We start from the raw sequence: 14202 nt of genomic DNA on the forward strand, positions 1-14202 counted from the left end.
CCTATTGGAGGGCTGCACCTATGCCTTATCCACCCTTATCAACAAGGAAAACATCAAGGTGGGAAGGTTCTAAAAACACAAACTTATTTTTCTGAAAGGTAATAATACATTTACAGGGAAATTTGAGGTAGAAAGTGGTCCCTAGGGTCAACACTCTGTCTCAATGCCAAGAACAACTTCCGCCTTGATTGTGTGTCTTTAGAAACAGCTGGGAAAACTTGGATTCTCTGACCACAAAAAGTAAATGCTTTATTTCTAAAGTATTTTTGAAGCACAAGGTTTTTCTCCTGTTCCAGACTAAAGACTACTAATAAGGTAGCCCTAGTGTGAATAGAATCTACAGAAGATTCTAAAAATTCTGTCAAATTGGGGCTATCAGTAGATACATTATCCAAGTCCCATTCAGGGGCCAAAACTTCTCTTCTCTTAGTTGGTATATAATACATATTAGAGATAGTTAACTCCTTTGTAATACCCAGGATTTCCTTAACATATTTGTTAAACAATTCCTGAGATGATAATAACCTTGTATTTGGAAAATTTAAGAACCTTAAATTTTTTCTCCTCATACTATTCTCAAAGCCCTCTAATTTTTTATATAAGATTAATGAATCTTTCATAAAGGTGGAACCAGTAGATTGTAATGTTATCTGAGAAATAGTTGTTTCACCTATTGTCTGTAATTGTGTAATCCGCTTAGTGTGATCTTCCAGTTTTGCCCTGGTTTCCGCAGCCAAATTGGTGGATTGGGCCATGGCTAAAGATAACATCTTTTCCATCTTAGTGACTGCCCTCCAAACATCTGTCAAAGTGATATTCTCAGGATTACTTGTCCCAGCATTCAGGTTCAATAAATCATCAGACACTTTTTCAATCACATTAACAGAACAAGTCTCATCCCGTATCACTGGCAGGTTTCCTCTGGGGTCAGGTGATATTAAAGCCTCTACTTCTAGGGCTCTTATAGCATTAGCCCCATTACTCCCAGAGGAAGTATTAGGATCCTGGTATATGGCAGAACTGACAGAGGCTCCAGACGAAAAAGAAATGTCTGGGATAACCTCCCTGGAAGTTTGACTCACCCTCCTTATAAGATGTTGGTCCATTGGTCCGGAGACTTCTTTTGTAGTCTGTGTAGAGACTACCATCCGCGTCGTCCTCTTTTTTCCCATTAGGTTCGGTCTCCAATATTAATTTTACTGCAAACAAAAACGCACCCTTTGGCGCGCGGCTTCGGCAGCGCGCCGCTGCACAGCGATTTAATTCGGTGCAGCAGGCGCGTTGATGACGTCAGGGTAGGCGGGGTTAGTTCACAGACCTCCGTCTATCAGTTCTCCTCTGCCGAACGGCTCACAGCGCGCCAGAATCAAAGGTTCAACGGGCCTCTCCTCCGATAGGGCTCCTACCTCAGCGCCGCTGCACAGCGATTTAATTCGGTGCAGCAGGCGTGTCGATGACATCAAGGTAGGCAGGGTTAGTTCACAGACCTCCGTCTGTCAATTCTCCTCTGCCGGATGGCTCACAGCGCGCCAGAATCAAAGGTTCAACGCGCCTCTCTTCCAATAGGGCTCCTCCAGTTTCACCCATTTCTTGTTGTCTGGTGAGCTATTTTCAAAAGAGCTATGCCAGCATGCAATGTCCATGATAATTCAGTGTTTACCAGAGGTGAATTGGGGGATCAATTTTGAGAAGAGTGGTTTACCCAGATTCTAGAATATTTGAGAAGGTATTTGTGCTGTTGGAAAAAGTCAAGTCTACAAATTCAGAGTTTATTGTGGGTGAGGACTTCCAAACCTGAGGATTATCTTCGTTGAAGGTTCACTGGAAACATCTTGGACCTGGTGCTGTAGACAACAGGGTCTATGCATCTATTGCAGAGTTCTCTTCTTTCCTGCTGGAGTTTGCTTCACAGTACTACTTCTACCAAGAACAGTCTACAACAATGGTTGTCCATTTGAAATCTGGCCAAAGGAATGGGCTTGGCATCACCAGATTGGTTTGCGATAACAATAGATGCCTGTCTCTGCAGTTGGGAGGCACGTTTTCAGGGTCAGATAGCTTGAGATACTGGAGCATTATGATAGCTGGTATTTAGTAACTGATTGAAGTCAAGGATCATAAAGAGGGCCTTACAGTTAAATGTTGCTGCTACTTGATGGGAGAGCAGTAAGATTGTCTGAAAATAATGTTATAACATGGCAATGCTTTCAAATAGGAGTATTTCCGAGCATCAGGTTCTGTTTATAAGGTTTCTATTCATATTTTCCTGTCCTTTTTCATAGTTTGTAGTCTCTTCTTTCCATCTAGATCAGTCTGCGGAATTGCTTTCTTTTAGGAGGTCAGCCTCTGGGGATTTCCATTCAATAGATATAAATAATGTTCTGCCTAGATACTTGAACATGGTTTCAGGAGGTCTTCTTACTGGAGTAACTGTTTCAAAGCTATTTTTAGTCAAATGGCTCAAGGTTGCTATTTCTTCGTGCATTTTGAGAAGCTCTAAAGATGAGAGGCTTAGAGCTCATTCCACTAGAGCACAAGCAGCATCATGAGTGGAACCCATATAGTTCCACCAGAGGAGATGTTAAGGATTTTCTTACATATATTCTCCAAACATCACAGGTTGGTTGTTCGAGCCCAAGATGCTGCCTCCTTTGGGAAGGACATCTTGAGGGCAGACTTATCAGGCTCCTTCCCGGAGTAGGGATGACTTGAGTACATCCTGTGCATCTGGACTGGTCTAGTGGGACAATAAGAAAACATTTGGTTCTTACCTGCTAGTTTTCTTTCCTTGAGTCCAGAATCCCACCCATTTTTAAGCTTTTAGCTTGCCTTACAGTGTATATATTCTTTCACAGAACTGTTTTTGGTTGGTTGGCGTTTCCATTCTTATGTTAATCTGCTACACTTATGGTGCAGGGTTTAGGATCAGTTGGGACCATTTTATTAACTCACACCCCACTCACTTAGGGGAAAATTCAGATCTTAAAATGTGTGCTTTATTGCAGAAATATTAAGAAGCTGCAGGTGGCATACCACCCTATATAGAGTGATATCAAACATTTGTTCTCTAATTCCATCTGCTGGATGGAGTCCTACCAGATATATGCTTCTGAACTGGTCTGGTAGGACTCAAGGATTTTGCTTCAAAATCTAGCCTGCTAAATTCAGATGAAAATCTTCTTAACTTGGGCAGCAAAGGTTAGGCTCTCTGGCCCCTTTTAAAAATTAACCCAAATATTAAAGTCAGTTTACCACCTTCAGGCATGGCATTCATGTATTCAGTTGCATGGAAAGAAAGCCACAAAGAATGGATCAACTCTCATTAAAGTCTGCTAACGTCCTAAGTTGCTGCCTGGAGGAGGAAAGATCATTCTCCTCTACCCCATAAGAAAACAAAATACTGCACCTATGTATTTATTTATTTAAAAGTATATACTGTTTTTACAAATGTAAGTTTTATCAAAACTGTTTACAAAAAGTAATAGAAAATAAAAGAGATTAGAAAATAAATTAAAAAGAATAAAAATTACACAAAATTGGTATAATAAACAATAAAAGTAAAAAAGTTTTTTATAAAATAAAAGATCTTAATAGGAAAAGAAAAACTTGTGCCATCAATTACCCTGTAAAAATAAAGGGAGAAAAAATGAGAGGGGGTGAGTAAGTATCTGGAAAGGGGAGGGGGTGAATAAGTTTTGTAGTGTTATAATAGCTCATGGAGGAAAAAATATTTTAAAAAAGGGGGGGGGGGGGAGGAAGGATTGCGTGCTTATTGTTGTGTATTTGATGAAGTATTGAAGTATTGAATGCTAATTGAAACAGATGTGTTTTCAGAGATTTTTTTAAAGTGAAGGACCCAAAAACAGACCAAGATGACTATATAGCGACCAAAAGAAAAACAAGATCGGTGTATTTTTATGTATTCACATGAAAGCTTTTTTATTTGTATTAATTTATACTTTTTATGATTTGTTTGTAATTTTTAAACATTCATATGTTTTGTATTGTTTCTTATATGTGTATTTTAATTTTAGTAGCCCCTGAGGCAGCTCTTCACATAGAGCGAAACTCAGCCAGAGTCAAGCTTGAATATTGTCAGAATAAAGGCTCTTTTCTATACACTGACCTTGTTCTTCTTTTGGTCCCCATATTATGATGCCAGTAGTATTCAAGGCATTCAATAGTTTTTGGGTCACTATGCATTAAATGCTTATCTTTCTTTTCACAGATATTTACCCCAAGTCTCTGTAGATCTGACACCTGAAAGCTTCAAAGAGAAAGTATTAAATGGAAAGAATCATTGGATCATTGATTTCTATGCCCCTTGGTGTGGCCCTTGCAGAAACTTTGCTCCAGAATTTGAACATGTAGCTAGAGTGAGTATTCTGAGGTTTCTCATAGCAGCAAATTGAGTCCCACCATTTTGAACATAAGAACATAAGAAAATGCCATACTGGGTCAGACCAAGGGTCCATCAAGCCCAGCATCCTGCTTCCAACAGTGGCCAATCCAGGCCACAAGAACCTGGCAAGTACCCAAAAACTAAGTCTATTCCATGTTACCATTGCTAATGGCAGTGGCCATTCTCTAGGTGAACATAATAGCAGGTAATGGACTTCTCCTCCAAGAACTTATCCAATCCTTTTTTAAACACAGCTATACTAACTGCACTAACCACATCCTCTGGCAACAAATTCCAGAGTTTAATTGTGTGTTGAGTAAAAAAGAACTTTCTCCGATTAGTTTTAAATGTGCCCCATGCTAACTTCATGGAGTGCCCCCTAGTCTTTCTATTATCCGAAAGAGTAAATAACCGATTCACATCTACCCATTCTAGACCTCTCATGATTTTAAACACCTCTATCATATCCCCCCTCAGTCATCTCTTCTCCAAGCTGAAAAGTCCTAACCTCTTTAGTCTTTCCTCATAGGGGAGTTGTTCCATTCCCCTTATCATTTTGGTAGCCCTTCTCTGTACCTTCTCCATCGCAATTATATCTTTTTTGAGATGCGGCGACCAGAATTGTACACAGTATTCAAGGTGCGGTCTCACCATGGAGCGATACAGACGCATTATGACATTTTCCGTTTTATTCACCATTCCCTTTCTAATAATTCCCAACATTCTGTTTGCTTTTTTGACTGCCGCAGCACACTGAACCGACGATTTCAATGTGTTATCCACTATGACACCTAGATCTCTTTCTTGGGTTGTAGCACCTAATATGGAACCCAACATTGTGTAATTATAGCATGGGTTATTTTTCCCTATATGGATCACCTTGCACTTATCTGTTGCGGTCCCTACCGCTTCCCTCCGCTCAGGGCCCAAGCCCGCCTACCTCCACTTCAGGGATCTCCGCTTTCCGCCCACTCCGGACCCCGGGGGCTTCTCTCACTCCACGTGGCGGCCGCCATTACGTGCCTGCTTCCCTTCAGTCTCGCGCGCTCAGCTCCCGGAAGCCTGGCCCCGCCCGTGCTGCTGATGTCACGCCTAAGTCCAGATATAACCGGCGCTCAAACTCTCTCATCGCCTTGCAACGAGGTTCACAACTCCATAGTTGTTCTTAAATGCGTTCCTGGTGGTCTCCACGTTGCCTGCTTCAGACTCTGGTTTGCTTCCGACTCCGCTTCAGCCTGCTGCCTGCCTCCGACTCCGGTTTGCTTCTGACTCCGCTTCAGCCTGCTGCCTGCCCCGACTCTGGTTTGCTTCCGACTTCGCTTCAGCCTGCTGCCTGCCCCGACTCTGGTTTGCTTCCGACTTCGCTTCAGCCTACACCCTGCTTCAGCCTCCGGTTTACCACCGACTCCGCTTCAGCCTACAGCCTGCTTCATCCTCTGGTTTGCTACAGACTCCGCTGCCCTGCCTTCAGCTGGCCCTCGGCCCTGTACAGCCGGTTCCCTGCCTCCAGGGTACCTTGGATTTCCTATCCTTCTTGCTTGCTCTGCTCCCAGTCTAAGCCTGTCTCAGCCCCTGGACTTTCTGTCTCAATTCCAAGTCCGGGGGACTCGGTGCCCTACGGTCTCCTCCCGGGGGGTCCCTGGTTCCTGGGTGAACACCTCCTGCTTGTGGCTCCGCCCCCCAGCCTACCCTGTCTCCCTAGGTAGGCCGGCCCAAGGGTCCACTATCTCTCCAACAGTGTCCAACTGCAACACTTATCCACATTAAATTTCATCTGCCATTTGGATGCCCAATTTTCCACTCACAAGGTCTTCCTGCAATTTATCACAATCTGCTTGTGATTTAACTACTCTGAACAATTTTGTGTCATCTGCAAATTTCGTTATCTCACTAGTCTTATTTCTTTCCAGATCATTTATAAATATATTGAAAAGTAAAGGTCCCAATACAGATCCCTGAGGCACTCCACTGTCCACTCCCTTCCACTGAGAAAATTGTCCATTTAATCCTACTCTCTGTTTCCTGTCTTTAAGCCAGTTTGCAATCCACAAAAGGACATCGCCACCTATCCCATGACTTTTTACTTTTCCTAGAAGCCTCTCATGAGGAACTTTGTCAAACGCCTTCTGAAAATCCAAGTATACTATATCTACCGGTTCACCTTTATCCACATGTTTATTAACTCCTTCAAAAAAGTGAAGCAGATTTGTGAGGCAAGACTTGCCCTGGGTAAAGCCATGCTGACTTTGTTCCATTAAACCATGTCTTTCTATATGTTCTGTGATTTTGATGTTTAGAACACTTTCAACTATTTTTCCTGGCACTGAAGTCAGGCTAACCGGTCTGTAGTTTCCCTGATCGCCCCTGGAGCCCTTTTTAAATATTGGGGTTACATTTGCTATCCTCCAGTCTTCAGGTGCAATGGATGATTTTAATGATAAGTTACACATTTTTACTAATAGGTCTGAAATTTCATTTTTTAGTTCCTTCAGAATTCTGGGGTGTATACCATCCTGTCCAGGTGATTTACTACTCTTCAGTTTGTCAATCAGGCCTACCACATCTTCTAGGTTCACCGTGATTTGATTCAGTCCATCTGAATCATTACCCATGAAAACCCTCTCCATTATGGGTACCTCCCCAACATCCTCTTCAGTAAACACCGAAGCAAAGAAATCATTTAATCTTTCCGCGATGGCCTTATCTTCTCTAAGTGCCCCTTTAACCCCTCGATCATCTAACGGTCCAACTGACTCCCTCACAGGCTTTCTGCTTCGGATTTATTTTAAAAAGTTTTTACTGTGAGTTTTTGCCTCTACAGCCAACTTCTTTTCAAATTCTCTCTTAGCCTGTCTTATCAATGTCTTACATTTAACTTGCCAATGTATGCTTTATCCTATTTTCTTCTGTTGGATCCTTCTTCCAATTTTTGAATGACGATCTTTTGGCTAAAATAGCTTCTTTCACCTCCCCTTTTAACCATGCCGGTAATTGTTTTGCTTTCTTTCCACCTTTCTTAATGTGTGGAATACATCTGGACTGTGCTTCTAGAATGGTATTTTTTTAACAATGACCACGCCTCTTGGATATTTTTTACTTTTGTAGCTGCTCCTTTCAGTTTTTTTCTAACAGTTTTCTAACAATTTTTCTCATTGAAACAGATGTAGATGCATTAACTTGTGTTTTCACTGAATTCTAGCTTTACTAGACTTTTTTTTTCCTTCTAATATATTGCAAACACTTTCATTGCAAAGCTTCTTGTTAGCAACAGGTTTTTGCTTGCTCATAATGGAGGCCCTGCCTTATAATATTTTCCCCCAACCATTTGTGTTACGGGCCTCATCCTTCCTATGTGGCTCAATCTAGCATTAATAGGTGAAATGCAGATGAATCTCTCAATTGCCTCCTGCAAAATAACTCTCCATTAGGACCACTGAATGTGGTCTGCCTAGCTGACTAACCCCCAGACAATGTTTCGGGTTCCACTTGGCCCAAACCAAGCAGTCAAGGGTGGGTTTTCAAGCTGTCAGCTTCTCTGTTCACCTGCTGTGTATGACCCATTGCCATGTTAGGAGGGCCCGATTGCTAGATTTTCCCAGCTCTACATATCCAATTCCAGATATTGTGCAGGAAAGAGATGTTTCCTGGGCCTTAATACAGTGCTACGTCTCCTGCCTCTCTCTCTCCCTGTCTGGCTCTGCCATCCCCTCTCAGTACCCTAGATGAGGCTAAGCCATGTTCTAAACTTAGTCTGCTTCATAGCAGGAGAGTCTACATGCACAGATTCTTAGTCCCCTCCCTGCCACCCCCCCCCACACACACACACACACAGACACTCTTACACATCGCCTTTTTCTGTCGATAAGCAGAGCTGAATTAGCCCTAACAAATGGTGATGTCATCCAGCAGCACTGAATGGCCCTCTTACTCTCATTGCTAGTAGAGCTTTTGCTCTACTGAGCTGGTGTATGAATTCCTGTTTGGTTATTGCTTCGTAAGCCCCCCTCAGTCTGGTTTTTGTCCAAGCACTAGCATGAACATATACCTCCATCTGTCTGTTTTTCAGAAACATTTTCAAAGCTTATCTTTAAAGATGCTTTGCTGCCTCTGCAACCAGCAAACAGTACTTTTCAGTGCTACCTTTAAAACAAAAATAAAATTTTCTTCAGGATGTCTATTGAGACACGTGCCACAGTAAAGTAGGTTTAAATACTGTATTTGTGGCAAGAAAATGTCCATTACTGATGGACATGACCTCTGCTAGAGTTGCCTGGTCCAAACCACGACCAAGCTGGCTAGAGTTGCCTGGTCCAAACCACGACCAAGCCGGTTGTTATAATTGTGGATGGATGTCCCCATGAACACACAGGTCCAGAGCCTACAAAATGGAAGAACCTGAGTAAGTCTCAGAGAAGTTGCAATTGGTCCTCTTTTGAAGCGCAGCCTCATCTGCCTCACCGGGAATAGAATTGAGCATTAACTCCTTTAAAATATCACCCCCGTCAGCTGAACAGGCTGTGAATCCCTGGGGTCAATTTAAACATAATTGCCATGCATTGAAGAAAGGATGCACCACTCTGCAAAACCATTGGAGCAGCAAGTACCAAAGAAACACACAAGCTCGAATGCACTAGTGCCGTTGAAATACAAGGTTCTGGTGCATCAAGCTCTAGAGCATTGATCTTTGATGCCTTTGCCCATTGAAGCATCAATGCATTGTACCACAAATCTTCTTACGCAGTTATATTCTAGTCAGGGCAAGCTCTTTACAGGAGTAGAAGGGGACTTGATCCCTCTTCCACCACCAACTACTAGAGCATTCTTGCCAATGAAATTACTGTCACAGGGTCTGCGTCTAGAAACAACAGATCATGTTTGCTCTCTGGTTCCTCTTATTTCCAATTGGCCATCATTTCAAATTCTGCAAAGTCCAGATGATCTCCAAGATTACATTCTAGTATCAGAAGATGATGACCCACCATCCATATTAGGTCAGTTGGCATATCAGCCACTTGACCTCATTGGCTAAGGATAAGCAACCTTTCCTTTCCAAGATTTCATCTTTACTTCCACAAGAGGGAAGTACATGTGGATTCTCCATCAGATCCCAGACAGTAGACTCTAGCCACTCCTAGGATTTGCATCAGGAGTATCCTCCGAGGGAACAGAGGACCCCTTCCCGGTCATCAGCTTCTTCACTGAAGTCCTAGATCAGCATTCCTTTACCACTAGGCTCTGAAGAAGGATCAGGAATTTCTTGTGACTTCCCCCCCCCCCCCCCCCCCCCCCCCCACCCCAGAACACCCATCTCTCCTGAAAGACCTTTCCGCTTCTGGGTTTCTGGACAAATGAGGAAAAGCCCTTGGAGTAAATGTACATAAAGACAAAGATCCTCCTGCAGACATCTGGGGCCTCTTACAGTTTCCGAAAGTTCCAGTAAACCCAGCAGCTATTCCACAAGTTTTACAAATGAGAATGTAGGGAAAATCCTATTTCCTGTGCCTCAGTAGCAAGGAAACTTGACCTTTCAGTACAGAGTTAAAAAAAATTTTCCAGGCTTTGGGATAGTACAGCTATCCCCATCAATCAACAGTGGTAGAATTGGCTCTTAAAAGAGCAAATAAAACAATATATTCAAATAAGCCACCAGGAAGAGATCCCAGACTATTGGACAATTTTGGCAAGAAGATATTTCAAAGCTCCTTGTTTAATGCATAAATCACTACTCATCAGTTCCATATGGTCCAGTATTTACACAATTGTATACAAAAACTGAAGCCTTTTCTTCTGGCTGGTCATAGCCTAATGACATACCCTTGGTCAAAGAGTGTATAAACCATGTTTAATCTGTTTTTGAACAATGACTATCAAATCAGAGGTCTTAAGGCAAACTCTGTGCCAAACTGTAAATTTATTTTTAACAAACATTTACACCAGTCATTTACAAAAAATGGTTTTATAGCATCCAGTGGACCACTCCCCTATACTATTACTACCCATTACCTTCCATAGCTAAAAATACTCTCTTATCACACTCTTGCTTTACCCTCCAATCACCTCAATCATACCATACTTATATCTCTCGCACTCATTCATTCATCCATATATAAAACCATATTCATGTTAAAACTTTCATTATACAAGAATAATGGTAATGCTTTCAGTATACTTATAGCACTTCAAATATAATGGTGATGTTCTTAATATATTTGTGACACTATATATTATTTCCTTTCCAAAAGAATATTATTTTTACAATGAAAATTCTCTTTTATATCTCTCAAGCAAATACAATACTGTCAACAGATGTTCTTTTTGTTTCAGTCCAGTCCAACAAGAGCCTCGTTTCACCCTGCTGCTCAGGGCTTCTTCAGGGACATCACTTTTTAACTTTCCAGCGCGATTTTCTTTTGTTCCCTAAGTTGTCTTATTAAACCAATGTATAGTGGTCCACCATGTGGTGCTGTTATCGTTTCAAAATCTACAATATAATGAACATTGTCATAGCTATTTGTACATAATAATACTCAATATTGTACCTTGTAATATATCTAATATGATTATCATTAACAAATAATACTGGAGTAAACGTTACTCAATGTTTAATTCACATATTCTCATTCACCACTCTTTCATTCATAGTATTTTCATACCAAACTGATTGCATCCCTCTGAATCCTGTGCTTAATATCTTCACTCTCATCTGGTGCATCTCCAAATCTTGTTACTTGCTATTAATCCTTCATAATCTGCTTTGTTTCCTTTCCAAACCTAAAAATGTTATGTCCCCCATCATTATAGCAATTGACACAAACTTTATGTATCATACCATCTATTTCTTTCTATTTTGCTCTCTTCAAATGGCAGGCGATAGAACCAGTTCCTCTCCATCTCCATGGCCAGGTGTTTTACTCCCACTATTTCCTCAAACCTAACAACTGGGAGACTGAAACAAATCCTGGATTTAAGAAGCCTAAACAAGCATATACTCTGGGAGAAGTGGACATGGCTGTGTGCTGTGGATCTAAAAGATTCTTACACTCACATTTCCATTTACCTCTCCCATTGGCAATACCTGCACTTTATGTTGGATTCTTCTCACCATCAGTACCCTTTAGCACCTCAGCCGCACCAAGGGTCTTCACCAAATACTTAGCTGTAGTATCACATCTATGCCATTAGGGCATCCAGGTCTTCCTTTACATGCTTGTGACAGTAAATTCCCAAGTGGGTGTTCTAATTTCCCTAGAGAAATCAGTACTGTCTCCTGCAGTTGTTCAGCTTCCTCATGAATTTCAAGAAATTGACTCTTTATTCCCTCCAGAAAATAAAGTACATTGGAGCGAGGCTAGATTCTCCGCAGGAGAGAGCTTATTTTCCTTCAGATCAAGCACAGACTCTGAGCATTGGCTCACCGACTGCTGAACACAGATCAGTCAGCTGCCAGAGAGGTGCTGGTTATTTTCAATCACATGATGGCAGCAATCAACATAGTATCGCTGACCTGCCTGCACATACATCTTCTGTTGTGCTCATAAGTTTACATACCCCTGACAGAATTTGTAAGATGTGTAACATTTTAAAAAACCATGAGTGATCAGACAAAACCAGTCTGTTAACTTAATGTTTCAAATTAAACTATTATGCATCACAGAATAGCACAATCATTAAACAAACCAAAGCAATAAAGGGAATAATAAAATGGCCCTATTCAAAAGTTTGCATGCCCTTGAATGTTTGGGCAGATAATATACACTCAAGTTGACACACACAGGTTGTGATGGCAATGAAGGATAGGTATCCACACCTGTACCTTGTCTGATTGTAATTAGTGTCTATGTATAAATAGTCAATGAGTTTCTTAGCGCTTGAGAAACCCTTGTGCATTTCATCCAGGGCTGCTCTGACTTTGGTGGTTGCTGAAATTTAGGGAAAGCAAAAGAACTGTCAAAGGATCTGTAAGCAAAATTAGTAAAACTTCATAAATTAGGAAAAGGATATAAAAAATCTAAAGATTTGAAAATGTCAATCAGTACTGTTCAAACTCTGATCAAGAAGTGGAAAATTGAGTTCTGGTAATACCAAGCTTCAGTCAGGTAGACCAAGAAAGACATAATTGTCAGGAATATTTGTCATGATGCAAAGAAAACCCCACAAGCAACTTCTACTGAAATATAGGCTTCTCTGAAACAGTGGTGATGTTTCAGCATGTACAATAAGGAGATACTTGAACAAAAATGGGCTGCATGGTAGAGTTGCCAAAAAGCCATTGCTGCACCAACACCACAAAACAGCCCGCTCACAATATGCCAAACAGCATCTAGAGAAGCCTCAAAACTTCTGGAACAAAATAATTTGGAGTGATGAGACTAAAATTGAACTTTATAGTCGCAACATAAATGCTGTGTTTGGAGAGGAGTCAACAAGACCTATGAAGAAAAGCATGCCGTCCCTACTGTGAAGCATGAGTTGGATCTCTGCTGTTTTGGGGGGATGTGAGCTACAGCAACGCAGGGAGTTTAGTCAAAATTGATGGCAGGATGAATGCAGCTTCTTATCAGAAAATATTGTAGGAGTATTTGCTTTCATCAGCCAGGAAGCAGTGCATGAGGCACACTTGGACTTTTCAACATGACATTGATCTCGAAACATATGGTCAAGTTGACTCTTCAATGGCGGCAGCAGAAGAAAGTGAAAGTGCTTGTGGCCATCACAGTCTCCTGACCTCAACATCACTGAGCCACTTTGGGAAGAACTCAAACATAACAGAACTAGACAACCAAAAAATTTACAGGATCTTGAGGCTTTTTGCCAAGAGGAATAGACAGCTTTATCACATGAGAAAATAAAGAGCCTCTTTCACAACTATCACAAAAGATTGCAAACTGCTATTGATGCAAAAAGGGGCAATACATAATATTAAGAACTAAGGGTATGCAAACTTTTGAACAGGACCATTTTATTTCCTTTATTGCTTTGGTTTGTTTAATGGTTTACTATTCTGTGATGCATAATAGTTTAATTTGAAACACATTAAAAATAAGATGTGTGTTTTGTCTGATCACTCATGTTTTCTTAAAATGCTACATATCTTATAAATTCTGCCCAGGGGTATGTAAACTTATGAGCACAACTGTAACTTAGCCCCTAACAACCAAAGTAGAGATTTCATCAGAAATGAAACAGGAATTGAGTTGGCATGGACTCGTTTATTCTACAGGATGGAGCACAGCTGTGATTAGCTGCTCACCAAATAACTTTAGCAATGGATGCCTCCGCAAAGGATTGGGGGGTCCACACAGGCTCTTTTTGAACTCAAGGTATATAGTCATTCCAGGAGAAACAATTTTAGATCAGTTTCCTCAAGTTGTCATAAGATATGCTCTAACAACTTTCACTCACTTCCTTTAAGGAAAGAGCATTCTCATTCAGACAATCAAGTCACCATATTCTATGTGACAATAAAGAGGCACAGGATCTTGGACACTCTGCCAAGAAGCGATACAAATCTAGGAGTAGGCATGAAAACATCAAGCTGTACTGGAAGTGACCTACTTTCCTGAAATCTCGAACACATTGGCAGATTGCCTCAGAAGAATCTTTCGACTATGAATGATCCTTTCAGCAATCAACAGCCGAGAGACTGTTCAATTTATGGGGACTTCCAGCAATCAACAAAACAGAACATTAGAAAAGTTTTACTCCATTCTACCCAACAACCATCAGTCTGCTTGGGACACTTTTCTCAACTGGAATGCAGATCTCATGTACACTTTTCCACCAGTTCCCTAATAGCTAGA

At 41.2% G+C, this 14202-nt stretch overlaps 1 protein-coding gene across 7 annotated transcripts in view; it reads left to right on the forward strand.

The window, feature by feature from the left end:
• DNAJC10 (DnaJ heat shock protein family (Hsp40) member C10) overlaps nucleotides 1–14202 on the forward strand; it is a 334589-nt gene that overhangs the window by 271519 nt on the left and 48868 nt on the right. For 6 of the 7 annotated variants that reach the window (XR_003857398.1, XM_029605932.1, XM_029605933.1 and 3 more), the window contains one exon: nucleotides 4229–4376. Coding sequence is in view for 6 of the 7 variants with exons in the window: in XM_029605932.1 (XP_029461792.1) it covers nucleotides 4229–4376 (148 nt within the window). In the remaining variant the exon portion in view is untranslated. Of the gene's footprint in view, nucleotides 1–4228; nucleotides 4377–14202 lie in introns of those variants that run through there. The other variant, XM_029605936.1, reaches the window with a different exon arrangement.

This window comes from Rhinatrema bivittatum, chromosome 6, assembly GCF_901001135.1.
Source record: "Rhinatrema bivittatum chromosome 6, aRhiBiv1.1, whole genome shotgun sequence".
In the NCBI taxonomy this organism is placed as follows: domain Eukaryota; kingdom Metazoa; phylum Chordata; class Amphibia; order Gymnophiona; family Rhinatrematidae; genus Rhinatrema; species Rhinatrema bivittatum.